Below are 27,552 nucleotides of genomic sequence, written 5' to 3' on the forward strand. Positions count from 1 at the left end.
AAAGTTTGGAAAATGGCATCTTATGTCAATAGCAAACATATAATTGCTACGAAAAGATAAATAACAATGACCAGCTCAATCAACATAAAACAAGTAGGCTTCATATAGTTTGGGCTCAGCACTCAGAGGACCCAGACAGAAGGATTACTGCAGGTTCAAGGCAAGCCTGCGCTACACAGTGAACCACAGGCCAGACTACAAAGCAAGACCTGACCTCAAAAAAAAAAAAAAAAAAAAAGAAAACAAGTCAAATCAACAACAACAACAAAATTGAAAACAAAACAGAGTTCTTGTCTGTCCTATGTCTAGGGAGATTTGTTGGCCCAGCTAAAAGATAGAGAAAAAAACACACCTAAAATAACAAGGGGGCAGTCATTTAATGCAGAAACCCAGTTAACATAAAAAGACACAAAGCCAAACAACAGACAAGACTTCAAACGATACTGCATAGTGTTCCAGATCAGTTCTTACACAACCGTTCTATTGTTCTTATGCATTTGAATCCAGTACAAAAGACAGCGCGTTGACTTCAATTCATTAAAAGTAATAATAAGGCAAAAGAAGAAGAATCCTCTGGTGACAAGAAACAGCCACAAAGAATGCACAAATATCAGGTGCTGACACAAGACACCATTAGGACACCTTCTGAAGATGCTGCATTAAAATCGAACAAGCCTGATACAGTGACAAGAAAATTATACTCGTTTTGTTACGAATCCTTTTGCAAATAGAAACGACTCTCCGGAGATCGTTATATACAAACTTTCTGAAATAAATGGAAATCGTACAAATCTTTCCATCGCCGTTCCTCTTTTCTGATGCCTATAAATGTCCCGTGGCACTGTTCCTCCTTTCGTACAGTCAGAGCATAAATAGTCATTAAAGCACTTGAACCCACAGTAGTCTTGTCCTCAGAAAGGTTGGGAGGCTCTGCATGATTTTCTATCAATCACCTGGAAAGGGCTGCAGGCAACAGGTTGGAATGTAAAAGACCTCTTTGTGCTTGGAACCCTGGTGTGAACTCAGTTCCACTCCCATTAGGAGTGACCGACCCCTCTCGGTAGCTGGGCCTTCTCGCGTACAGACAGTTATACCGTGGAGTCCCGGCCAGACTTTAGATGTGCAATCTTGGTCCGGCTAATAAACGGGTAAGCGATGCAGAGACCTCCAGCTGCCACAATGAAGCCTAAACTGCACCAGGCACAGAAGATTGACCAGCTGTAGCCGTGTTCCACATCGTGAGGCAGGCTGTAAATTAGCTTCGGGACCCGGTTCAAATCATAGGAGATGCTGGCAGCGTACGTACAGAGCGAGATGGTGCAGAAAATTCCTGGGAGGAACACAAAGAGAACAGAACGATCAGTTGTGCTTTTGCTTGTGTCCAGAAAAACGCCAGACGAGGCTCAGTGAAAATCAGACCATTTCAAATCCAGGGACACCTGGAATTCTATTACTTGAACGAATTCATTCCTCAAGCATCGACAAATAGAAGGGGAAGTTCAGATAATCTGAGCCACTCAGATTTGTTTTACCTAGTTTAAGTAACAATGCATGTTTCAATTCAGTTTTGTTCTTATTTTTTTTAATAGTTTTGTAAAAAAAAAAAAAATCTGGTCTTTTGATCCCAGCACTTGGGAGGCAGAGACAGGTGAATCTCTGTGAGTTCAAGGCCAGCCTGGTCTACAGAGCTAGTTCCAGGACTGTTACACAGAGAAACCCTGTCTTGAATGTGCCCCCCCAAATGTCTTTGTTTTTGGTGTGTGTGTGTGTGTACATGTATGAGTGTTATGTGTTGGTATCTATGCATGTGCAGCTATACATGGAGGTCAGAGGGTAATTTCAGGTGCTAGTCTTAAGGCGCGCTCCACTTTTTTTGTTTTGTTTTGAAACAGGGTCTCTCATCTCTCCTAAGCCTGGAGCTTAACCAAGGTTGAGCTGGGTGGTGAACCTCTGTCTCCCCAGTCCTGGGGACAAACTCCAGTTCTCAGGAGCTATCTCCCAGGCCATGTGGTTTGGTAGTGTTGTTTGTTTTTACTGAGAAGGGGTTTCATTTAGCCCAGGTTCTTCTTGGAACACACAGAGGATGAACTTGTATGTCTGACCCTTTGCCACGACCTCTTGGGTGCTGGGATCACCAGCTTGTACCATCACACTTGGTTTTAGGCAATGCTGGAGACTGAACCCAGGGCTTCCTGTATACAAGGCAAGCACTCCACCAACTGAGTGACATTTCCCACCCTTAAGATTTCTGGATTTTTTTGGGGGGTAGGGAGCGGAATCTAACTGTCTCTCAAATCTAACCCAATACAGCTGTCATTTCCTTTACTCTATACCAGACCTACATTTTCATAGAGTTGCAATCATACAAAGTCATCTTTTCTTCTCTTTTTCTTTTTTGTACACATCAGTTTTATTGTAGCAAGGCAGCTTGTGCACTTCAGCATTTAAAATGGATTATTATATTTATCATATTGCCTGTAAAATTAAATGAATTATTAGAAGTAGCTCTGCTTTTTGTGAAATGCGGAATCTATCACACACTAGGCCTTCTACAAGTTTTTTTTAAAAATAATAAAATGATGAATATTTCCAAATAATATAAATTATATCTAGGAATTTGGAATTGATATAAAAACCTTAGTAAAGGTATCGTGCACGTCAGTCATGCAAATTGTAATTAATTTGAGTGACTAATATATAATATTTTACCTTATCATATCAATTAGGTATATATACAATTGTCCTTCAGGAACACTAAAATCAGGGCTGGGCAGACAAAACGAGGGCTCATTTGGTAAAGTTCTTGCCTTGCAAGCATGAAGGTCTTGGTCTTATATCCACATAAAAGCCCGTCATGGGGCACATACTTATAATCACAGCATTAAGAAGGGGAGACAGGCAGATAGACTCAGGGCTTACTAGCCAGTCAGCTTAGCTCAGTGGGCTAGTGAGGGACACTGCGAAAAAGCACAACTCAGAGATTGTCACTGAGGTTGTCGCCTGACCACCACATGCAGGCGTGCGCGCACACACACAAATGCACACACACACCACTTATAAACGTGTTTCTTGGTGTCCACGTGATAGTCTGAGGATGTAGACCCTCAGGAATGTCTTATGGAGGTGGGCATAGGATGAGGTGGGGCGTTTGCAGAGTTTGTGAAATAAAATGAGCAAATGAGAGCAGAAACTGGCATTCAGTCAAATGTCAGAACGTCCAAGCCCCACACAGTCTCCCATCACGCCCTGGATTATTGCTGTGGGCAATGGAAGAGGCGTCTGTTTGCTGGGAAATGGCTTTTCTATCCTTGGGGATACATGAGGCACAGCTTTTAGAACTGAGAAGACATAGGCAAAAGGAAGCAAAAACTCTACCCTGTCTTAATCCGCAGCTTTGGAGACCAAAGCCACCAGCAAAGAAACCAACTCAGAGCAGGAGGCAGTTGGCAGGGAACAAAGATCACCCTCTATCCTAATGGCGTTTCACAAGCTCTAGATGCCTGCTTCCATTTCCATCACGCAAAGGCACATTACCTAAGTCTTTTTCCAAATGTGCACTTGGAAAATGAATAATCCAAAATAAAAGTACTCTGAGATAATTTGGTATTTCCTGCTTTTTGTCTGGCTTTCTAAGCTCAGAAATAAATGATTTTGTTTGTCTGAAAAGGATAAAGTAGTAATATCGTCTGACTTCTTTCTGCTCTGCCCTGTTTTTGTTTGTTTGTTTGTTCTAGAAATGGGGTTTCTCTGTGTAGCCCTAGCTGTCCTGGAACTCAATCTGTAGACCAGGCTGGCCTCAAACTCAGAGGTCTGCCTCTCTCTGCCTCCCAAGTACTGGGACTAAAGGAGTATGCACCACCGAGTTCTGCCCTGATTTTGTATTTTTGCTTGTTTGTTTTTAGCAGCAGACATATCACCCGAGTTGTCCAATAGGGAAGCGTGGACGGAAACCATTCTTTCATCGTGGAAAAGACCATTTAAAAGAGTATACCCTGCTTTTGCCAAACCCGGTGAAAAGCAAATGCCCTTACATCTGTCCACACGACTGCACCGACAACAAAATCCATGTTTGTGAACAACAAGACCCTAAGGGCATGCTGATACTAGAACAATAAGGCTGCTGGGGGAAAATTGATCTCAGGAAAATCAACAGGTAAACCGGAATGACCTCTTCCCAGGGAAACAGCTTCACCCGGCACTCAGAAGTCTGCATACAGCTGACTGCCTAAAAGCCAGCGTTTTTACAAGCAGCATGACGTTAACGACCTCTGAAAGCTTGAGTTCAAACTCAGACTTTCCAAGCATCCTTTGATGTAAAACGCACTGGGCTGGGCTGCAAGAAATATTCATTGTAGTCTCGGCTCCGTGTGACCCCGATATTGCCTCGCCTTCCCTCGGGCCTTTGTGTAGAACAGGGGCTTGCCAACGCAAGTCCCTTATAACACTCAGCTCATAATTTTGCTAATCCCAAATAAGACACAGAATAAGTATATTCCCTAAGACCTCTCTGTGACTATCGTATTATTAGGAAACTAAGCTTTAAAAAATGCAGCCGCTTACATTGCTTTCTGAATAAATTCCCTTTGATTTTATCTAAAATGTTGATTTTTTTTTCCGAGCACTCTTCCCTCCAAGAACTCCATGAAGCTGCTTTTGGTGTGACACATTTTACTATCACACCCCGGGTTCATGCTGAATAAGAAAGGACGCTACTCTGAAAACGTGGTCAGGGCAAAGGTTTCTCTTGGCCTCGTATCCTGAATGAGGATGTGTTTCCCAGGCCCTTGGTGAGAACAGACCGCATGGACACTGTGTGGAGGGTATCTAACTGGATTTCTTTTCTTGCCCAATATGCCAGGGCCTGAAGCTCCCTATAGCTTAATCTGTGCCCATCCTGGGAGCAAAATAGAGACGATTTTGGCATACTTTTTAGCTTCCGCCCTCACTCTTGGTTCTAACATGCCTTGTGTTGCAATTTGGAGTTTAAATGTCCATCAAAAGCCATGAGTCTATCTTGTTTATCAGTCTGTGAGTGTTACATATAATAATAATAATAATTTTATGTCAGTGGTGGGTCTGAGAAAGGAAGCTGACGCATAATTACCCCATGAGCCAAAAAGTCCGGAGGAAAGCAAAAATAGTGGGAGGAGGGGCAGGAGAGGTTAGAGTTAGCCTCTTCTTCCAGGTCACAGCACCAAATGCTAAATATAATAATAAATAGAGTGGCCAATTGGGGAAAGGCAGGTAATTATGCGTCAGCCTCTTTCCGGAGCCGACCACGCTCTTAATGTATTTCACAGTGAGCCTGACTGGGAGACAGTGGAATCTTTGGCAGATGGGAACTGGTAGGAGGAAATTGGGTCACAGTGGGGGATCCTCGAGAGGCTATTGGAACCCCATAGGCTTATTCTGTCTATGGGCCCAAAGCAATGGGGCTAAGAGACCATGGACTGAAAGACTCCAAGACCATGATCTCCAAAACCAAACCAAACCTTTCTTCCTTTTCAATGGAAAAGGGATTTTGTCACAGCTACAGAGGCTGACACATCTTACAAATTTGATTGTTCCTTTCTCTGGCTTTTTCTTTTTCTTCCTTGCCTGTGTTTATTTTACCATGAAATACCTCATGCTTCTCCCTGCCACTCAGGTCCATTTTGGGGAAGAGATACTCATCAAACTGATGCAATTTTATCTCCTTGCTTCACTGGCATGGTGTCAGGGAGGGCAGTTCCACTGGCCCACTCAGCTGTCCCCTGTCTGCCCTTCCCTCTTCCCACAATGCCCCTATGGTCTCCAGTGCTGTCTTCCCTCCTTCTGAAAGCTCTTGGGGTTGCTCTAGATGAGACAAGAAACCAAGGAGAGATGAAGAAGAAGAGCCATTCCATCCGGACCCTCGCATCCGAGCAAGTCTGCAAGGGACTAGTGGCTAGAGATGTTCTTGGTTCCGTGGAAGGGCTTATTTGTGGTCATACAGGGGCACATACTGAGGGAAGATTAACTTTTACAAGATCTTGTAAAAAGAAGCTTGTCCCATGCAAGATATTTAAAAAAAAATCCACCTGAATATAGCATCCCTTTAATCCCAGTACTTCAGAGACAGAGGCAGGTGGGTCTCTGTGAGTTCAAGGCCAGCCTGGTCTACAGAGTGAGTCTCAGGACAGCCAGGGCTACATAGAAAAAACCTGTCTCAAAACAAACAAATAAACACATAATCCTAAATTTGATCATATCAGAAAAAAAAAACTTGTTTTAAATTACAAAGGCATGCCTACTGCAGCCAGATCCATAGTTTAGGCCAGCTTTTCTAGAAGCTCCATTTTAAAACCCTCACAAGCCTTACTGTGTTCTTATGTATGACCTTGATAGAGCTACTGTAGCAATGTACTACAGGCAGAGAGACAGGAAACAGAAAACAGCTGTTTTCTCAGAATTCCAGAGCCTGTGAATCTAAGTTCAAGGCATCGGTTATAATGGCTTGCCTCTGAAGTCACCTTCCCTTGGACACAGCTGCCTTCGCCTCACATCTTCACGTGTAAATATTCAAAGCTCCCCCTTCTCAAAGACCAGCACCATCTCCTCCGGCTTATGACACAACATGTTGCCCTAATTTCATGTGAGCTTTTCTTTAAAGTTTTTGTTTCCAAGTTAAGTCACACTTGGAGATCCTGAGGGCTGGAGAGCCAACATATAAACTGTGGAAAAGTCAACTTAACCCTTAGTATTGACTGTGTTGGGTCTGCGAATTGAATAGAATATACTCTATTTATTTTACAGGTCTTAGCAAGGCTGTGCTGTCTTAATTCACTATATTACCATGTATTTATTATCGTCTATGTCCCAGACCTAGTTCTGGTTAGATGAGAGGTAGTTTTATGTTATCTAGAGGATCACATAGAAGCTCTGGACCCAAAGCATTCTACCACTTCCCGACATGCATTGAAAGCAAAGGTAGTAGATACTTCTTGGATTATCTGTAGCTGCTACATATTGACTAACAGGCTCAAAGAATCAAGAAAGCCTGCCAAACAAAACTGAACTCTACAATTAGCTGGTTGATACCCTTTTAAGAAGTAATTCACAGGGACTGATAAGATGACTCAGTGGTTAGGAGCACTTGCTGGTCTTGGAGGATCAAGGTTTGAATCCCAGCCCCCACATGTTGGCTCACACTATCTGTAACTCCAGTTTCAGGTGATCCAGTGCCCTCTTCTGGTCTCCTTGGGCACTGCATGCACATACTACACAAATCCACGTGCAGGCCAAACCACTCAGACACACACAGTGCAAATAAATCTTTAAAAAAAAAAAACTTAAAAAAAAAGTAGTTCGTACCAAATTGTCCCATGAAGGAATTGCCTACTCATCAAGTTACTTTCAGATAATACCTCATTCTCGTCAGCAGCGGCCTAGTTCGTACCAGGTAGAAAGAGAGGTGTTTCTGTACGCAAACATTCAAAAAAAAAACTAAGGTCTACTTTGAGGATCCATACGGAGAGAGGTTAGCTCCCCACTCTCCCCTCCAGCTTTCCCTTCCCCTTTCTTCTCCCCCAGCAAGCTCATTCCTCCAGTCCAGCCAGTGGCCCCGGGAGAGAGAGGGCCCCTGTCCTGAGCTTGCTCCTGACTATGTCTGGGCGTATCTTCAAAGCGTGAATAATTACCACTTTCCTGACAACCCGCATATGCAGCTACTTCTCTTATAAAATATTAAAGGGCTTTCTGCCGATATTCTTAATTAGAACACATCATGACATCACAGAAGAGCAGGACTGGAGGGGATATTTTCAGATAGGGACAGCAAATAAATTCACGCCACTGTCCCAGATCATCAGCCCGGTTTCTTGCCCTAAAACCTCGGAGGTGCCCATGGCCAGCTTGGAAGATGTAAGTAGGCTAACCAGGCCCATCCTTTTTTAATCTCCCTCCTTCGAAGTGCTTAAAAGGCTCAAGAGTAGAAGTTGCTTCCCTACGCTTAGCCTGCTTGATAAACAACTGACTACAACACCCAGAGGCATAAACATCGATTTTCTTTTCCATATGCCTTCAGAAGATAGCCTGCCCTTCATTCTGGTCTTTCTGCCCTTTCAGCAAAAAAAAAAAGACTTGCTCCTTTTCACATAGATTAACTCAAAAAGCCTCACCTCTGTCCTCGCAGCTAAATGATGTGGCAGGCCTAGTAGAGGCAGACAAAACTCATTAAAAAAAATAAGTAAACAAACACAATGAAGAGATCCACAATCTCCAATCCCTTTAAAAAAAATAATCTAATCTTTTTCTGCAACATTGCATCCATTTCCTTTAGAGGCTAAGTCTGCCCTGCCCATAAGGCTGACAGCCCTCACTGCTCCTGCTTAGTGTGAAAATTCATACATTTTGTTGCAAAAATGTTAATGTATTTGATTTTGCAACAATGCCCCAGACCTTGCTGACATGTTAGATAACACAGAACACATGTGCCTTTTACGAAAATAAAATATTTAGGTCTTGAATTTTAAAACCCATTTAGTCCCCAGGGTTTTAGATAATGTATCAAGTGTCTGTGGTTGAGGGTTGTAGTTGATGGGTAGCCTCGATCATTCTAGACTCAGACCCCTTTTACTTAGATGTTTTGAAGCAAAGGAGGGTCAGGCCAGGGTGGGTACTGGCTGCGCCTGATGTTTTGAAGGGGCTGCCTGCACTCTGCCCTTTTCTCTGCAGCCAGCATGGGGTGTCACAAGACATGCCACGTGTGCTCTTCCAGAAGGGTTCAGTCTTTGAAGGACAATGGGTACAGTGCACCCAGGGAGGAAAATGGAACACAAGAGCTTTGGGGAAGACTTCCAGTGTACGTGTGTGTGTGTGTGTGTGTGTGTGTGTGTGTGTGTGTAACAGGGTGAGGTTTTAGCAGATGAAGGAAGGTGTTTGCCCAGCCCTGAGTTCCAACCTGGGAAGCCACACAATGGAGGACAGAACTGAACCCCATAAGTTGTTCTCTGACCTCCACAAGCACAGGGCAGCACACCATACACACACACACACACACACACACACACATGCAATAAAAGACAGATTAAAATTCTATAACAGATAAAAACTAGACTAAAACTGAAAATATTGAACAAATTAACTCTCTAATGGTAAGAATGGCAGCTATATTAATTACTACTGTCATCCAATAGAACGCTTCATTTACTCATTTTTGTTTGTTTGGTTTTGCATGTGTCTACATGTATGTGCTTGAGTGTGTGTACACATGTTCATAAAGGTCTTAGGACAACCCTGAGGAACTTTCTCTCCCTTCTTTGAGACAAGGATGCTCATTGGCTTGGAGCTCACTGAGCAGGCGTGGCAAGGGCTGGTCAGCTACACCTGGAAACCCTCCAATCTTCGCCTCCCCACCACTGAGATTACAAGCACACACCACCACATTCAGAGTTATATATAACATGGGTTCTGAGGATTAAATTGAGGCCCTCATGCTGTTGGGGGGGGGCGGCACAGTCACTTTGCTGAGTCAGCAATCTCACCAACACAGAAGTTTCATTCATTCATCATTTAATGTGGACAGAGTACTTGTTCGCACTGCATTGAAAACAGGACACTCTAGCAACAGGCAGGCACTCAAAGCTAGAAAAAGAGGGTCTCGCTGGCTCAGTCCTCTGTGTGCGTCACCATGCCGGAGTGTGTAACTTCAGAGCATGTGATATCATAGGTCTAACGTGACACCCCAAGTCCTTCTCTGGGAACCCATGCAAGGCTGGAGAGTAGAGGTCAGGCATATGGGGTTGCAGCCCAGCTCTCAGCTGCAAGCTGATCGTCTGGAAGCAGTCGCTCCATCCGTAGCTCGTCAAGGCTGGTCCATGGGCAGCGTGGTTGAAAGAGGAAGGTTGTTCTATGCCCCTCATTTCAACAGCTCGGCTGTCACATCACTGGGGTTCCCACTGAAGGGCCAACTAATCAGTTCAGGCAGAGAATGAAGACGCCAGCGTATTAGAAGGGGCTAAGTTTAGCATCAAGAATCTGTGGGAGGGCTGCTGTCTAGAGCTGCTGAAGACAGCCTGCTTAATTAAAATCAATTCTTTTAACTCTTCATTGCCTCCCACTACCTGAGAAGGGGCTTCAACCACCTGGATTAACCACTACCTTGGTGTCCTGGAAAAAATATGGAGGCACTGTTTGTACCAACAAAAAGGAACCTCCCTACATTCCTCTTCAAGTGACAGAAGAACACAGCACCCTGAAAACTGCCAGCCACTTCAAGACACTGGGTTTTCACATTCCTTCCTGGAACAACCATCTCCTTGACCTCCCCAGAACCGTTAGACCTGGCATGTGTGACCTTGTGATTTGTTTCAGTAGTAACGGCTGTTTCATATTCTGAACATCTTAGTTACTCATGCATAGTAAAAGATGGCCTTTAAAAGAAATAATGCTTCTGGAACTTTTGACGTGGGACTTTTCAAGAGTTCGAGGGAAGCAGCCAGGCATTATAATGTATAGCTGCAATAATATAATGTATAGACTTAGAGGCCAGTGGGGACAGCTGTGAGTTCAAAGCCAGCAAGTTCCGGGCTATCCAGGGCTGCACAGCAAGACTCTGTCTGAAGAACAAACAACAAAGCAGCGCCGAGGGGAAGCAAACCGCACCGCCTTGATGCATTCTGGCTAGAAACCAAAAATTTGGGGTGCAGCTAACAAAGAGGAGAGAAAAGGAGGGGATTTTTTTCGACTATAAATCCCCAGCCAAGGCTTAGAAGAATCTTTAAACAATTTGGTCACTTTGTCTGGCCTGCTCATAGACATAGACCCAGAGTCTGGCTCTAAGGGTTCAAATCCTCCTTCCAGACTTAGGAACCAGCTTCAAGCCTTCCTGAATTACATCACTAGGTAGCCTTCTAAACCTGGGAGAACTGACTTGGCTTTCTGTTCAGGACTATATAGAGTCTGTGGTTTGTCTGGTCATTTTGTTGGCGGTGTTTATGATAGTCCACAGACAAGGCCACACCACTGCATGGAAAACTAGTAGAGTGGAGTAAAAAGGAAGGAGAACTGTCATGTCAAAGGCCACGAGGTGCACATGCTAGAAACGAAAGCAGCCCTCATCTGTTGGCTCTGAGCGAAATGCAGAAAAGATGGCGTGGAAGTGTCTCTAAGACCAAGAACACAGGAAGTCCTCCAACAGTAACGCCAAGGACACCATCTCAGGTCCATAGATGGTGAGGGGACCTTTGCAGCTGCTGACCTTCCTCTCTTTGAGTGATCCCGAGAAAAAGTGGCCCATCTTTGTCGAGAGCCCAAGCCATAATTCAAGGCATAGAATTAGATCATGAGACAGAAAATACCAGCGCCACTGTGGGAAAAGAGGCAATGCACTTCGTGCCCTGATCCCTTTAAACTGTGTTTCCTCCGAAAGCTAAAGGAGCGTCTTCTGCTTGCTCTCTTCTGACCGGTAAAGACATAATTAATAGTGATATGACCACACTGAATCCTGGGCCGCAGAGAGGAAGTCGACGGTGTACAGTATACCTGTCATGAGGAACAGGAGTCCAGCCACGTGTTGGGTCAGGCTTTCTTCCCAGAAGAAGCTGACAGTGGCCACGATGCAGCCACACAGCAGGACAGCCACCGCCATGCCCAGGAAGCCAGCGGTTATTCTTCTTAGATCTAATCTCAAAACAGAAACAGAGCATCAAAATCGGAGGCAGGGTCAGGAAAATGACTGAAAACTACAGGACAGAGAGTTCCGTATATTGTGAGACAAAGCTAGACAGGCAGGCGTGGGGCCTGCAGGGTGGAGGATTTGGGGGATTCTCAACCTGGGATGAGTAAACCAATATCTGTGTACCCCTCTGTGTCCCTGAACTCAGTTACAGCTACAGAAGAGAGGAGGGGACAAGCCCAGGATAAATGTGAGTACAAACAAGATCCGCAGTTAAGTGGGTGAGGAAGATTCAAGAAACACATTCTCCGCCGTCAAAGAACAACCCAGAGGAAGGTCAGCACAGCACAGCGGCTGTTATTAACCTGGCTTCTCCCTCTTTGGAAGGAAGAGCCTAGAAGCCCAGCTTGTACTAAAAGAGGATTTTGTCTGAGCATCCCAGTTGCCAATTAGTTTTGTATTTTTCATTTGTAGCTACTCCTGTCTGTTTCCGACAAGTGTTTAAGAGAACGTGAGAAGGTGAAGGCACCGTGGAGCAGGAAGCAGAAGCCTACGGTGCACAACCGAGACAGCTAGCTGCTCACAAACACCCTCCCGGTCTCACAGGCGGGGCGCCTGTTTACCAGGCTAAAAAGGGACGATCCCCATGGGACAGACCAACAGTTCACCTGTTTGCCCAGGCTAAAGAGAGACTATGCCCACGGGACAAGTCTCCACCATACGCCTAACTGACAACATCTGTATCTGCTGTTCTCAACCTGTGGGTCACCTCCCATTTGAGGGTCACATATCAGAGATCCTGCATATCAGATATTTACATTATAGCGCATAACAGTAGCAACATTATAGTTACAAAATAGCAACAAAAATAATTTTTTCATTGGGGGCCACCACACCATGAGGAACTATATTGAAAGGTGGTAGCATTAGGAAGATGGAGAAGCAGCTGCTCTATATACCAAGGTGTCTTCCACTTGTAACATTCAGGTTGCCGGCCTTGTGGTTGTTTTACTTTCACACTGTTTCTTTCTGTCTTTCCTGCTTCTGCTCCTGTCTTTGTTAGGAAAAACACAAACTGAAAAGAGCTCTTACCTGGATGTTTGGAGTCTACCATGCATCTTAAAACCCGTGTTCCCATGCACACACCTGCTGCCCCCAAGGCCAGGCAACAAGTCTGAACAAAATACCCTGCAGTAGATCTCCGCAAACAGCAAGGTTTCTCTGCTGCTGTGGCAGTATCCCCGGGAGCACTATGGGAAGGGAAGACTGGCTACAGTAGCTTCCAATCTTGGCCATAGCATCATAGCCACATGCAGGTTTCTCCAGTTCTTGTTTTTTTTTTTTTTTTTTTTTATTGGTTGGTTGGTTGGTTGGTTGTTTTTGTTTTTTGTTATTTTGTTTTGAGACAGGGTGTTTCTGTGTAGCCTTGACTATCCTGGAACTTGCTCAGTAGACTAGGCTGGTTTCAGACTCATAGAGATCCACCTTCCTCTGCCTCCTGAGTGCTGGAATTAAAGGTGTGCATCTCCCCTGCCCAACTGGGTTTCCCTATTTCTTCAAAGGGAGTCTTTATTTCCACCTCAGAGCATTTAAATCTTTTAATATGAATTAAAACAGGGCTTTTCCCTCCCTCCAAAGAGAAAATATACATCATAAAATAAGGGGTTATGGAGAGTAACAATTTAAATATGCTGAATTTAGTGTTATGGGTACAAAGAATTTGGAGATGGCCACATGTGTGGAGAGAAGCTAATAATAGCTCAATCATTTGCTACAGCATCCCAAGGCCCTGTGATGTGAAAGACCTCTCACAAAACACAAAGGTGGGGCATAACCTACAGCGGCCTGCGGTCAGCTCCAGCCATGGTGGAGTCCTCACTAGGAAACGTGGCACAGATCACCAAGCATGGCTTCTTATACACAGTCAGGCATGAGTGCACTGAAAACATCTTTCTCTTAGAAACTCCCCCAAGGCTGACACTCAAATCATTTGTTGCCTTGCTGGGTAAAGAGGCCCAAACTTGGAGAGTTAAAGAGATGAGGTACTTTGCAGAACCCTGTAATTTTTTTTTTATCTGGCCAAAATCAGTAAAAATGAGCCTGGTCTCCACAGACCCCTGAGACAAAAACCTTCAAGGCTGCTCATAAGGAGTTGGGAAGGAAGACCACTCAGATGGGACTACCGTGAAGTGCTTGGTCATCCTGGAACTCACTCTATAGACCAGGCTGGTCTTGAACTCACTGATCCGCCTGCCTCTGCTTCCAAATGCTGGAATTAAAGGCATGCGTCACCACTGTCTAGCTTTTATCCAGTGACTTTCTAAGTTCTAAAGTTGAGCTTCCACCACATTTGCCATGAGGTTTGGGACAGAGCTTTTTGCTCTGTAGGGAGATTTACTTAGGCAGCGCCCGCAGTGGCTTTCTCCACTTTCCCCATGTCGCTCACAACATGACCGCAGCCCTCGTCACAGCTTGCTCGCTCGAAAAGATGGCAATGCTGACTCCTGACACTGGACACACTGGGAAGAACTCAGTGCCAACCACCACTAGCCAGCTAGAATCAACAACTTCCGGGTAAATATCCACCCCTTTTAGTTTCATATCGCCTGTTCTTATCTAGACTTTCACATTCCATGACAGTGAAGAAGAGCAGTTCTTTCCACTGAGTAGAGATAAGAGACATTCTTCAGCAAAAATACAATGTTCTGAGCTAAACACAGCAGCTAAAATAAATACTATATAAAGAAAAAGCGAGAGCAGTGAAGGTATAATGTCCAGGGTAAGTCCTTATACCCACTGACTTGAGGGAAAAAATGAGATGGGCTAGGAAGATTGCTCTTGAAGATGATCTGAGCTTGGCTCCCAGCACCCACGTTGGGTGGCTCACAATCGCCTGTAACTCCAGCTTTAGGAAGATCTAGCGGTGTGTCTGGCCTCTAAGGACACATAATTAAAAATATAACTTAAAAAATAAGTTTCGGTCACTTGATGTTAGTTAGCAATGCCACTCAGGCAGACAGGCACACAGCCCTGTCATATAGAGCATCACACCCGATTGCTCTCACACTTGAATTGTAAACAGGCTGTGTTCACAGCACAGCAAACTGACAAGTTCTGACCAAGTTCGGCTAGGACCAGAGGGTACATAGGACAAACAGCTGTCAACCCAAACTTAAAGAGGGAGGCGGGGATTTTTTTGGCTAATCCTTCCCCCAGAAATACTTACGGAGCAGGTGCCATTCATCTTGCTGGATTGTCTTGGTTAAATTGAAAGGAATGTTTCTTAAGCGGATTGGCTGAGAAAAGTGGTACTTGATAGCTGTGCAGCGCTGTGCAATTCCTTGAAAGAAATAAGAAATGCGGTTTGCTAGCCTTTTCATTTGTAATAGAATTCTGGAGCCCAAGGCAGAATAATTTATCCTAAACCAGGGAATGAATGGGAAAAGGGTAAGGAATCTCTTGATTGCTGTCACTGACAGAGGCAACTCATGGCAGCAAAATACAAAACCTTAAAATAGATTTTAAAAATCGCATTCCATTTAAATGCATTTTTATGAGTGTGTATATATACATATATTTAAATATAAACGTATATAGATATGATGCCTTTCAATACTGAATATGTTTGTATGACTTAAATACAAAGCTATTCAAGGGGGAAATGGTTGAAGAAAACTAGCCTAGAGTTTTAAATTAACATTTAAATGCCTTTTCTAAATTTGATCTAGTCTCAAACTCTCAATTAAGCTTCACCCCCAAAATTCATTAGTATATGTGTTATTTGGAAACTAGAAGACTTTTTCCCATCGTCAGCTTCTACATGGTGATTTAGGGCACAGCTACAATTGTCAAACGAAAGTCTGTTTAGTTCTCCAGCAGCTTGAGTCATACTTCTCTCAGCTCAGCCATCATGGCCAGTTGTTTGAATAAATGCATCTCATTAAAGTGACTTTAAAAGCAGCATGAGTGTATGACAGCCTTTAACCCGAGCAGCTGTTCACTGGAGAATCCTCATAGATACAAATTAATCTCTAGTGGCGAGGCACCCAGGAAGAAAAAAGAAAGAAATCAGATAGTGAAAGGAGGTTAATCTTACAGAAATAAATACTGGAGAGACCTGCCAAACACTAATACTAGATTGGACAAAAGAAATTCCTAGGAAGGCTAACTCGAGGCAATAGGTAATCTAATCTGACTATATCTATAATAAGAAAAAGAAGGGAGTTTGTAATCAACTTGATAAAACATGTCCTGTAAGGAAAAGCCCAAGACAGCTGGTGAGTTTTACCAAATGCTTAAAGAAGAATCAGCAATTCTCAGACTCATAAAAGTTTTTTAAAAAATCTAATGGAAGTGGAGAAAATGCCTTCTAGCTCTTCATAAACCAATATATCACAAGAAAGGAAGCTATGTGTGTCTATGTGTGGGTACAAACATGAGTACATAAATGTGCACGTGTGTGTGAGATCAGAGAACAGCCTTGGGTGAGACTCCCTCAGGTACTACCTGCCATTTTGTCCTTCCCTACTTCCTTCCGTCTTCATTCTTTCCTTTCCTCCCTCTCTCCCTCCCTCCCTCCACCCCTCTCTCCTCTCCCTTTCTCATATTCTCTCTGTCTCTGTCTCTGTATCTCTTTCTCTCTCTCTCTCTCTCTCTCTCTCTCTCTCTCTCTCTCTCTCTCTCTCACACACACACACACACACACACACACACGACCTCTCACTGGCCTGGAACTCACTAAATCGACTAGCTAGACTGACCAGCCTACAAGTCTCCAGGGACCAACCTGGTTCCACATTCCAAGTGCTGGGATCTCAACCTGCACCATCCCAGCCTTCACCATCCCAGCCTGCACCATCCCAGCCTGCACCATCCCAGCCTGCACCATCCCAACCTGCACCATCCAAGCCTGCACCATCCAGGCCTTCACCATCACCACCTTCACCATCCCAGCCTTCACCATCCCAGCCTGCAACATCCTAGCCTGCACCATCACCACCTTCACCATCCCAGCCTGCACCATCCCAGCCTTCACTATCCTAGCCTGCACCATCACCACCTTCACCATCCCAGCCTGCACCATCCCAGCCTGCACCATCCCAGCCTGCACCATCCCAGCCTTCACCACCCCAGCCTTCACCATCATAACCTACACCATCCCACCCAGCTCTTTTTTATTTTTATTGTAAAACAAACAAACAAACAAAAAGCATGGGTTCTGCAGATCAAAATTGGGTCCTCATACCCTTACCAGTACTTACCATGTGAGTTAACTCCCCAGTCCCAGGAAAATATGTAACATTCTTTAACATTTTTATGCATAATTCCTTCCCAATCCTAGCAATCTCAGCTTGGCAACAATTTAGAAAGTCATGCATTATGACCAAATGAGATATCTCTCAGGAATACAAATTGGCTTACTATACAAAACTCAGTTCATGCAGCATTCCATATATATTGAACAGAATATAGAAATGATCTGATCATTCCAGGCACACAGAAAAACCACTGGACAAAAACTCACTTGAGGGGCTGGGGAGGTGGCTCAGCAGGTCAAGGGCTTGCCCCGTAAGCATGATAATTGGGGCAGCTGCTTAACGCCTACATAAATACTGGCTGGGTGCGGTAGCCATCTGCAATCCCACATGGAAAGCAGGGAGAGGGGATCCCCAGTGCAAGCTGACTAGCTGAACTATTGGAAAAGGCGAGCTCTGGGTTCAAGTGAGGTGCTTTGCCTCAGTGCCTAGAGTGGAGAATCATTACGACACCCAACATCAACCTTTGGCTTCTACACACACACACACACACACACACACACACGCACTAGCACCCACACAGCGAAAGACATGCGCATTCCACAGTCCACACACATATACACGCAAAAAGAATCCAACCGATAGTCACCAATGACTCCAGGTATATTTCCAATAGATAGAAAAAGTCTGGCACACAGAGGCTAAATAATTAGCCTGAGGCCCCAGTACAAGGCAGTAAGCAAGTCTCAATGTGTGTGCTGTTAGACAGACTGAATTATTTAGCTTTTAGAAACTCGGATTCTTTAACTTTTAGAAACTCATCCTAATTCTACAGATTTCTACAGTTGTTATTATTCTAAAATATATGGCCGATTCGATATGAAAAATCAATTTTTCCAACTTAGTACCGACATGAGCATGTTTGGAGAGAAAGCTGCTTCGTGGTGGAGGGTTCTGTCTGTATTTTCTACACCTGTCTACACATGTTATTAGGAGATTAGACTGGTTATGTGGCTGCATCCCTGGCTTTTCCCACCTGCATCTCTTGGAAGCTGTTTCATGCTGGAGAACAGGTACAGAATTGGGGGGGAAATCAATAGCTTTTTCAGACTCACAGAGACTGGCTTTAAAACAACATCTGCACTTAGGAGACCACATGCTTCCTTAAACCACCATAAACACTTCCAGGACCGACCCTCCTCTGCCCTGCGGCAGTAGCAGGCAGGACCCTGGAGGTGAAGCACAGCAAGAAGGCAGGCAGCTAGGTGCTCTGCTGGGATCAGAAAGGAAAGTGCCAGATACATCCCCAGATGCAGTTCCTTCTCCTGGGATGTAAGTCTAAACTTAATCGCCAAGGATGCCGAAGGTGGCATCAGAAGGCAGCAAAGGAAGGGACCAGATCTACAAGCAGCCCTCAAAGGTCTCAAAGGTCACGGGTCTGCTGGTGAAGCCCCGACATCCCAAGCTTAGTGTACAAGAAAAATGTCCTATGTTCCCAGTGCTCCACTCCCTGGGGAAAAAGAGACTACAGACTTTGACAGAATTAGAAGAGAAGGCGTGAGCAAAGGCAAGATGAGAGAGCAGCCATAAGACCTCTGATGTCCTTCTCTTAAGTCCTTTCCGCCGCCACAGCACAAAGTCAAACAGATTTGCCCGAGTAAGTTTAATTATTAAGGTTTGGCTTCCCACAGCCTGTGCATTACACTAACAAAAATGGCACAGAAAAAGACCTGCTGGTGCTCAACGGCTTACCAAAGCTCTTCCATCGTAAGGCCTTAAGGTTAAAAACAGGAAAGCAGATCGGTACAGCTATTCGTGCACAGTCTACATGGAGGAGGATGAAGACAGACATCCCCTGTGGCAAAGGCAAGGAACGATACTGGCAAAATCCACAAGGAGGCGTTAGATTCCAGGGCTTCTAAAGGCACACAAGCAAACTCTGAAATCAACCCTGCTTGCTGGGTTCAGGAAGGAGGAATCTGGCGCTCTGCAAAGGGACACAAAAAGCATGAGCTCATAGCACCAGATGGCATCACACAATGAGGGGAAGAAGCATGCAGAGGACTGGAAAGAACAAGTCGTGGTCTATATTTGGTGATTAATTAGCTTCTTACAGGGCCAAGTAGAGCCACTTTAATGATGCTAAAAACCATAGGATAAGATATATAAATAAATACGTTGTCCTGGGTGAGGAACGGAGCCTTTGACCTAGTGGACTGTTACCGTCTCTGATGCTGACAGATGAACTAGTTCCAGGCTGAGTCACAGGGCCCCATACCAGAGGTTAAGTAAGGGAGAAACGTGACAAGCACAAGATGCCATAAAAAATCATGGTTAATCAACACTGAGATGCTATTCGGGCTTTGAAGCTGGGCAGGACATGGGTTTGAATTACAACTGTGCTAATTTAATTTAGTGAATCATTTAACCTGTGTCTGAATTCCCTCCCCTGTAAAAGTGGCGACGTGACAGCAAATATTTCATAGTGTTATTGCGGGGAAAGCAAAGCCTTACCCGCAACTTAGCCTAGGCTCTGGGCTAAAGTAACCACCCCATAAGCGTCCACGCTGGGCCATGAGTCATCTCTCGGCACGTGCTCATATTCATTAGACAGAACCACTGCCACGTACCAGGAGGCTATACCTTAAATGCCCATCCCAGATTAACCCACGTGTACAAAGAGATAAGCGGAACCCTGTCGTCGTTGCCTGGACAATGGCCCAACCATTGGTTCCTGCTTTCCTCTCCATCCCTGTCACTGTGATTGCTGAAGAGACTGAGGGCAGACCTCCATGTCACTCTTCTCTCAGACCTCAGGCCACACGTGTGCCACAGCTGGATTAATCTGCTACGTGATCATTTACAGTGTCTGACTGGCTGCTCTTATAGAGGACCTACATAGTAGCCCATAACCATCTGTAAATCCAGTTCCAGAAGATCTGATGCCCTCTCCTGGCCTCTGAGGGCACCAAGCACACACATGGTGCACAGACATACACACAAGCAAAACATAAAAATAAAAACAAAAAATAAGTCAAATGGAACTTGAAGATTTCTGAGATTTTTTCCTATTTTTTTTTTCTTGAGACAGGGTTTCTCTGTGTAGCCCTGGCTGTCCTAGAACTTACTCTGTAGACCAGGCTGGCCTCAAACACAGAAATCCACCTGCCTCTGCCTCCCATGGGTTGAGATTAAAGGTTTGCATCACCATCGCCCAGCTGATACCCGAGAATTTTTTTCTGCATCTTTCCTGCCTTTTACAGTATCATGAAGTTATATTGCTTTTTTAAAAAGATTTATGCACTTTTATTTATGTGTATGAGTGTTTTTACAGGTGCGTGTCGCTACTCTAAGCTTATGTTGCTTTAAAGCGGTGGCTGCGAGTGTTTTATTTACCATTATATATGTGTATCTATCTAGAAATAAAGTGATTTGCACATATTCATTACATAGCTTTAATGTTCTGCCAATATGCCGACTTTCAAATTTTGACAACCAAAAGATGAGGAAAATCTCCCTCAGTGCATGAGACTAGCATTTCATTGTCCAGCATAGGTATCACACCCCAAGGATGTATGAGTGGCTTCCTCTTGACCCAAATCTCTCCAGTGCTACCTCACTTGCACTTACCTGGGAATGATTCCTGGGGGCCGCCTCTGTCCTTTTCATGAGTATCCCATGGCAGTGCTGTGCCTGTTTTCATGAGCCTCCTACTCCTACAACTCTTCCCTTCAATCTGCCTCCACACCCAGTTGGCCCTCCAGGCCTCTGCCTGGGAAGAGATGAGAATCCCAGCTCTGTCTCCTCTGCTCGCTCCTTGGCTCTTCTGCCTTTGTTCTTTCCTGATAGGCCAGGGAGTCAACTTCTGTTCCTGATTCAACTTCCTTGTGCACAGAGGATATGACTTCACTGTCAGAATGTGACAGCGTCAATGACAGCCCTGAGAGGGTACAGCATCAGCAATACCTCCAAAACCTCAGACTCTCTCGCCGACAGGTCGGGGCAGTGTGCACTGTTCCTAAAGCATCTAAGGACAACTTGGAATTCCATAAGTGGTCCGTGAACAGAGAGCAAAGGCCTCTTTGTTTCACACAGGCCCTGTCAGCACACACCCCAGTTTAAAGAGGGAGGTCGACCCTTGGGTCACAAGCCTGGGCAGCAGCCGTGTTTTGGTTGGAGAGATTTCTTCTAAGAGCCAAGCAGGTGCTAAGAAGATGAAAGAAACGTTTCCCTCGTCGCTTCCTTTATCAAGTGCGGCCCTAAGCTCAGTGGCTTCTACTGACTTTGAGAGCCTCAGCCAGCTGAAAATAGTCTGGAGGGCAAACCCTCCCGGCCTGCATACCGAAAGAAAGTACAAACAGAAGCGGTAAATCACCATCACCCTGGGGAAATGCAATGCAAGTCCCGTACCATTTCAAGTTTCCTAATAATCATATTAAAAAGTAAACTGAGGACTTTAACTTTGATATTATATATATATAAACATATAAATATTACACATACATATACACACAAACACACTCACACACACACATACACAGGGTCTCATACAGCCCAAGCTCAAGCAGAACTTCTTATGTAGCGGAGGGTAATCTTGAACTTCTAACCCTCCTGTTTCCATCTCTCAAGTGCTGGGATGACCAGCATGATAGATCATGCCTAGTTTTACATGGTGCTAGGAATCAGGCCCAGCACTTTGTCAATACAGGTAAACACCTACCAACTGAAGTCCATTCCCAGCCACATTTAGTATTTTAAATACATAATCAATACTTTGAAAATTTTTCCTTGAAAAACTTTAATGCTATTTTGACGTGATTTTTGGTAAGTCTTCAGACTCGCTGTGCTTTTTGCTCTCTACAGTACATCTCCTCCTAGGTGAGTTTCATTTCACGTGCTCAACATCTCGTGTGGCCGACGGTCATCATGGTGGAGAGAGAAGAGGGGCGAAAAATGGTGAAGAGTTTAGAAATTAACTCAGCACAACAAGTGACCAAAGAAGAATAACACAATCCTGGGGTGGCAAGTGGCCACGGGCATGCTGGCTCAAGTCTAAAGTGCCTTTAGGGCTGCTATTATATTGTGTCTACAGTAAAGGCCAAAAAAAAAAAAAAAAAAAAAAAAAGCTGGGTGTGGTGGCCGAGGCCTTCCATTCTAGCATCTGAGTTGGCAGCCAGTCTGGTCTAGTCTGCTCATAGCAGTTTCTAGACCAGCCAGAGCTGCATAGTGTGACCCTGTCAAAAACAAACAAGCAACAACAAAAACCTACTATCAACAACAAAATATCAGGGACTCCCAGCTTCTCAGAACCATCATGGCGAGGGACTTGGCGGGCATTTAGGATTTGAGGCTAAAGAGTATATGATTCTGTGTGATTTCAGGCCTAGCTAATGTTTTCCTCAGCCTGCCTTCTCTTTTCCCTCCTTCTCTCACAGGAGAACAAAACCCACAAGAGTCCTCTCCTTTCTCCCCAGCTCTGAGAAAGCAAGGTGTGTGACAGGGGACATCCTTAAAGAGGAGGCCGAGCAAAGAACCACACCCCACCCTCTGATTTCTTCCCCTGAGCCTCAGGTAGAACTGAATATAGGCAGCAGCTCAGATGATGCTCAGCCCGAGCTGAGGTGTTTTTCTATGCTGAACATAGGCCAGCAGTCACCACTGGTCACAACACACGGCCCTCAGAGAGGTCAGTAAAGTCAAATTGGACGCTGTCTGAATAGTGCCTGTGTTCAGTGGTGTTACTGATGTCCCCCTGAACTTACAAACTCCTGGACCAGTGGCTCTCAACCTCTGGGTCGCGACCTGTTGGGGGTCTCAGATCAGATATTTACATTATGATTCATAATAATAGCAAGATTAGAGTTATGAAATAGCAATGAAATAATTTAATGGCTGGGGGTCAGCACAACTGAAGAACTGTATTAAAAGGTCACAGCACCAGGAAGGTTGAGAACCACTGTTCTGGACTGAGGACGACACCAGCATTCAGGCAAATCTAAGCTTTCTTCCTTTTACAGCATAACTTTTCAAGTTACTGTAAATATCAGTGTTTTTTTTTTGTTTGTTTGTTTTAAAATACAAGGTTGCAACATTATGCTCAAAATACTAGGAGGAGCTTGGGTGTGCATTCCATATGCGTGTGTGTAAGCAGTAGCATGTGTATAAACCAGACAGTAGCTTTGAACCAACTGTGACGTCACAGCAAGAGATTCAAACATTCAAGCATGTCTTTCCTTATTTGTGCAACAGGAGGTCACCAACATCCCCAGAACCGTCATTAGGACCCAATGAGCCAATAGGCCACGTTTTGTAAAGGTCCCTGTCCGCCGACTCTCTTTAGAAGAAACATCAGGGTGTGAGCCAGGGACTGCAGCATTTTTTTAAAAGTTTCATTCCCACTGTAGTGTTTAAGAGAAAATAAATGGTCAAGTAGCAATTGCTGGGTTTTCCCAGCTATGCTTATTATGTAAAATATTGTACATAGAATTCACTGTCTTCATTGTTTTGTTGAATATATTTAAGATACATAACTTGATGTTTTGACATCCATATACAATTGTGAAATAACCACAGCCAAGTCATTTAGCATATCCATAAATTCACAGTTACCTGGAAAGAGAGAGAGAGAGAGAGAGAGAGAGAGAGAGAGAGAGAGAGAGAGAGAGAGAGAACTGAAAACTTTGAAAATCTACTCTCACAAGTATACACTATAGTACGGTTTCCCAGTGTATTTGGCTGTATAAATCCCCACAGAAACCTATTCATTGTGCATGGTAAGTGTCTCATTCTTTTTGATACGTCTGTAAGTGGGATTGCTTCCTGGTCTAGATGGTTTGTTGTTAGTATAGGGAAACAGAATTGATTTTTACATGTGGGTTTTTCTATCCTAAAACATTTTTTGGCAAGTTTTCCTCTTTTCTTCCTGATATTGATTTGTAGTTTCGTGTCATTGTGGTTACAGAAGACAACAAAACTTCATTCCCGCGTTTTCTCCTTTTGTATGGGTTGCTTTATGCCGACTGTTTTCCTTTGTTGACAGATGTTTAGTCTGCTTAGCTCCACTCTATTCTATTTCTGCCCGAGTTGCCTGTGTTGCTGGTGTTCAAAGCTAAACCTTACTTTTGTTAAGATTCATTTTATGGCTGAACATGTCACCCACCCTATTCACGCCACGACATATGTTCCTCACACGTGTCTCATTTTCCCTGCTACCAACTCCAAGAGACACAGATCTACTTTCTGCTCCTAGGAGTTTGATTATTCTGAGTTTTTTGTTTGGTTGGTTTTGGTTATTTTGTTTTTATTTTTGCTTTGTTTTTGGGTTTTCGAGACAGGGTTTCTCTGTATAGCTTTGGAGCCTGTCCTGGCACCCATTCCGTAGATCAGGCAGACCTCAAGCGCACAGAGATCCACCTCCCTCTGCCTCCCGAGTGCTGGGATTAAAGGCGTGCACCACCACGCCCACCTGGATATGATAATTCCAGGTTCAACACGGAAGTGGGTTCGTGCACCACCACACCTGTCCTGTCTGACTTCTTTCACGTAGCGCATCTCACAGGTCCATCAAGTTTTTGAAAATGGCAAGAGTTCCTTCTTCTTTGGGGCTACATAAATACATCCCATATCCACTTATCTATTGGTGGACATTCACACTGTCTCTATATCACAGCTATCCTGAACAACTGCAAAAAATACGAATAAACATCACTTGGAAATCTCAGGTTCTTCTAGGTAAAACAAAGTTTTGAGGGATCTCTTTTGTTTTCCTTCATGGCTGTATCCCAACTTACTTTCCCAATGTTCCCTTTTCTGTGCACCCTTCCCAACGTATGTCTCTTATTTTCAAATGCCATCTTAACAGGCATAACACGCTGCTATCTCGTGGTTTTGACTCCACTTTCCCAATGGTTGGTTAGTCATGTTAATCACGTTTTCATACATATGCTTGCCTTTTATACAACTTCATTTGCTACTGAATTTTCTGATTCCATATACATTTGGGATATTAACATCTCCAGGCATTTGAAAACATTTTCTCCTTTGCCATAGGGAGAAACAAGTCTTTCTCTGTCCCGCCAGCCAGCTCCCAGATAATGACACGGAGACTTATTAATTATAAAAGCTCGGCCTTAGCTTAGGCTTGTTCCTAACTAGTTCTTAAAACGTAAATGAACCCATATCTTTTCATCTGCATTCTTTTGTGGCTTGATTACCTTCACTCTGTACTGCCCATCCTGCTTTCTCCACATCTGGCTGGCGACTCCCCCTTTCTTCTTTTCAGAGCCCCCTCTGTCTGGAAGTTCTGCCTACACCTCCTGCATACGTACTGTCCATTTGCTTAGCTTTCTATTAAACCAGCATGACATATCTTTACGCAAGTGTAATTAAAAATCTTTCAACAGCTCTATGCTGACGGTTTTTCTTTGTTGATAGGAGGTGTTTGCTTTTTATTTTTTACTTTTATTTTTGCTCACATTGCCTGTGTTTTTGGTTTCATATCGGAAAAGTCACTGCATAGACCAAACATCAAGAAGTTTTGTTTTCTTCGGGCAGTTTGCAGTTTGAGATCTTGTTTGTTTAATTGTATGACTGTTCGCCTACATGTATACTTGTGCACCACGCACAAGAAGAAGGTGATAGATCCCATTGAACTGAAGCTGTAGATGTTGTTAGCATGTGTGTGCTGGCAATCAAACCCAGGTCCTCTGTAAGAGAAGCACTGCTCTTCAACACTGAGCCAACTATCAAGTTCCATGGTTTTGAGGCCTTAACTCTTTAACCTGTTTTGAGTTGATTTTTTTCATACAACGAAGGCATTCTATTTTATTCTTTCACCTATAGGTATCCAGTTTTTTCTACATTATTTTTTTTTCTTAAAAAGCATCTTTCCCCCATTCCCATTCTTGGCAGCCTTGTGCAAGGTCAGTTGTACATATGATTGTAGATTTGTATGTGGGCTCTTTATTCTGCCCCGGTGATCTATGAGCCTGTTTTTATGCTAGGACCAGCCACATAGTCTGATTACTATATCTTTATAATATAATTTAAAATCAAGAAGTGTGATGCCCCCCCATCTTTGTTCTTCAGAGTCTCTTGTTGTTCCAAGCTAATGTCAGAACTTCTTTCTTTCTTTTTTTTCTTTCTTTCTTTTTTTTTTTTTTTGAGAAGAAAGGAGGGGAAATAAGTATTTATTAATTTGGGGAAATACATTAGAATATATTTCTTTTTTCTCCTTTTATTGAAAACAGATTGTTTTCTCACACAACATATTCTGATTATAGTTTCTTCTTCTGCTCCTCCCATTTCCATCTCCCTTCCCCTCCCACCTGGATCTGGATCCACTCCCTATACATCTCTCATTAGAAGAGAACAGGCCTCTAAGTGATAATAACAAGTCATAACAAAATAAAAATAAAATAAAGCAAAAACTATCACATTGAAGGACCTCTGCATATATGTTATAGCTTCCAGTTTAGTATTTCTTTTTCATGGAACTCTTGAATATGTGAATGAGTGGGTCTCTGATTCTTGTGTCTTCTTTTGGGCTCTTTTCCTTTTGTTGGTTTGCCTTGTCAGAACTTCTTTCTACTTCTGTAGAAAGTACTGGAACCTTGACAGGAACTGCATCAAGCCTAAAGGTCACTTTTGGAGAATTTGTCAAAATCAATCTTCAAATCCATGAATGTGGGACAAACGTCCATTTTATTTATGCTTTTCAATTTGGCTGATGTTTTACAATTTTTAGTGTACGGATATTTTACCTCTTTGGTTAAATTTAATGTTTCCTCATTTTTCATGTAATTTTAAGTGGGGTCTTTTCATTTTCTCTGTTACAGATGGTGTGGTTATAGTGCAAAGAATGCAACTGATTTTTATTCATTGATTTTCTACCTTTGGGGGGCAAATTTTCCTCTTTTGCCCTATTATTGATTTCTAATTTCTTACTACTGTGGTTACAAAAGATAGTATCATATCACTTTACTGGATTTTCTTAAGATTCGTTGCATAGATGATCATGTTACTGGCCTGGAAGCATGTCTCCCGGGTGCTCAGGAAGAACGCATATTCTACTACCATTGGATTAGAAGTTCCATATCTGTCTGTTAGGCCCATTTGGCCTGCAGTGTTGTTCACATCTGCTTGCTTCTTCATTGATTTTCTGTCTGGATGATCTGCTCACTGTTAAAAGTGGTGTATGCAAGGACCCTACTATTACTGAACAGCTGGCTACCTATTTCTTTCTTTAGTGCTATTGATATTTGCTTTATAAAGTCAGACACTCCAATATCAGGTGTGTGTGTGTGTGTGTGTGTGTGTGTGTGTGTGTGTCTGTGTCTGTGTGTCTGTGTATTTTTAATTGTTAGGTTCTCTTGAAGAACTGACTCTTCTATCATCAGACAGTGACCTCATTTCTTATGATTTTTTTTCATTGCAGATTATTTTATCTGATAGAAGTACAGAATGTGCAATTGAATGTGAGTGAAGGTGCCCTCAAAAGTTAGAGGCGACAGATGACCATGGATCTGGAGTTACTGGTAGCTGTAAGCCATCCGACTTGGATGCTGGGCACCAAACTTCAGCCTCTATAAGAGTAGTGTGTGCTCTTAACCACTAAGCAATCTCTCTAGTCCCAGATTTAGGGAGTTTTCTGTCATTAATTAT

General features: G+C 43.7%; 1 protein-coding gene across 1 annotated transcript in view; it reads right to left on the reverse strand.

Moving 5' to 3' along the window:
- Nucleotides 1-358: 358 nt before the first annotated feature.
- Nucleotides 359-27,552, reverse strand: part of Tmem178a (transmembrane protein 178A) — a 56,526-nt gene continuing 29,332 nt past the window's right edge. The window contains exons 2-4 of the mRNA XM_050163543.1: nt 14,862-14,975; nt 11,503-11,640; nt 359-1,330 (exon numbers count right to left, since the gene is read on the reverse strand). Of these exons, the coding sequence (XP_050019500.1) occupies nt 1,089-1,330; nt 11,503-11,640; nt 14,862-14,975 (494 nt within the window). The 3' untranslated portion in view covers nt 359-1,088. The remainder of the gene's footprint in view (nt 1,331-11,502; nt 11,641-14,861; nt 14,976-27,552) is intronic.

This window comes from Alexandromys fortis, unplaced genomic scaffold (genome assembly GCF_014885135.2).
Source record: "Alexandromys fortis isolate MF-2015 unplaced genomic scaffold, M_Fortis_MF-2015_v1.1 scaffold_136, whole genome shotgun sequence".
Classification (NCBI taxonomy): Eukaryota; Metazoa; Chordata; class Mammalia; order Rodentia; family Cricetidae; genus Alexandromys; species Alexandromys fortis.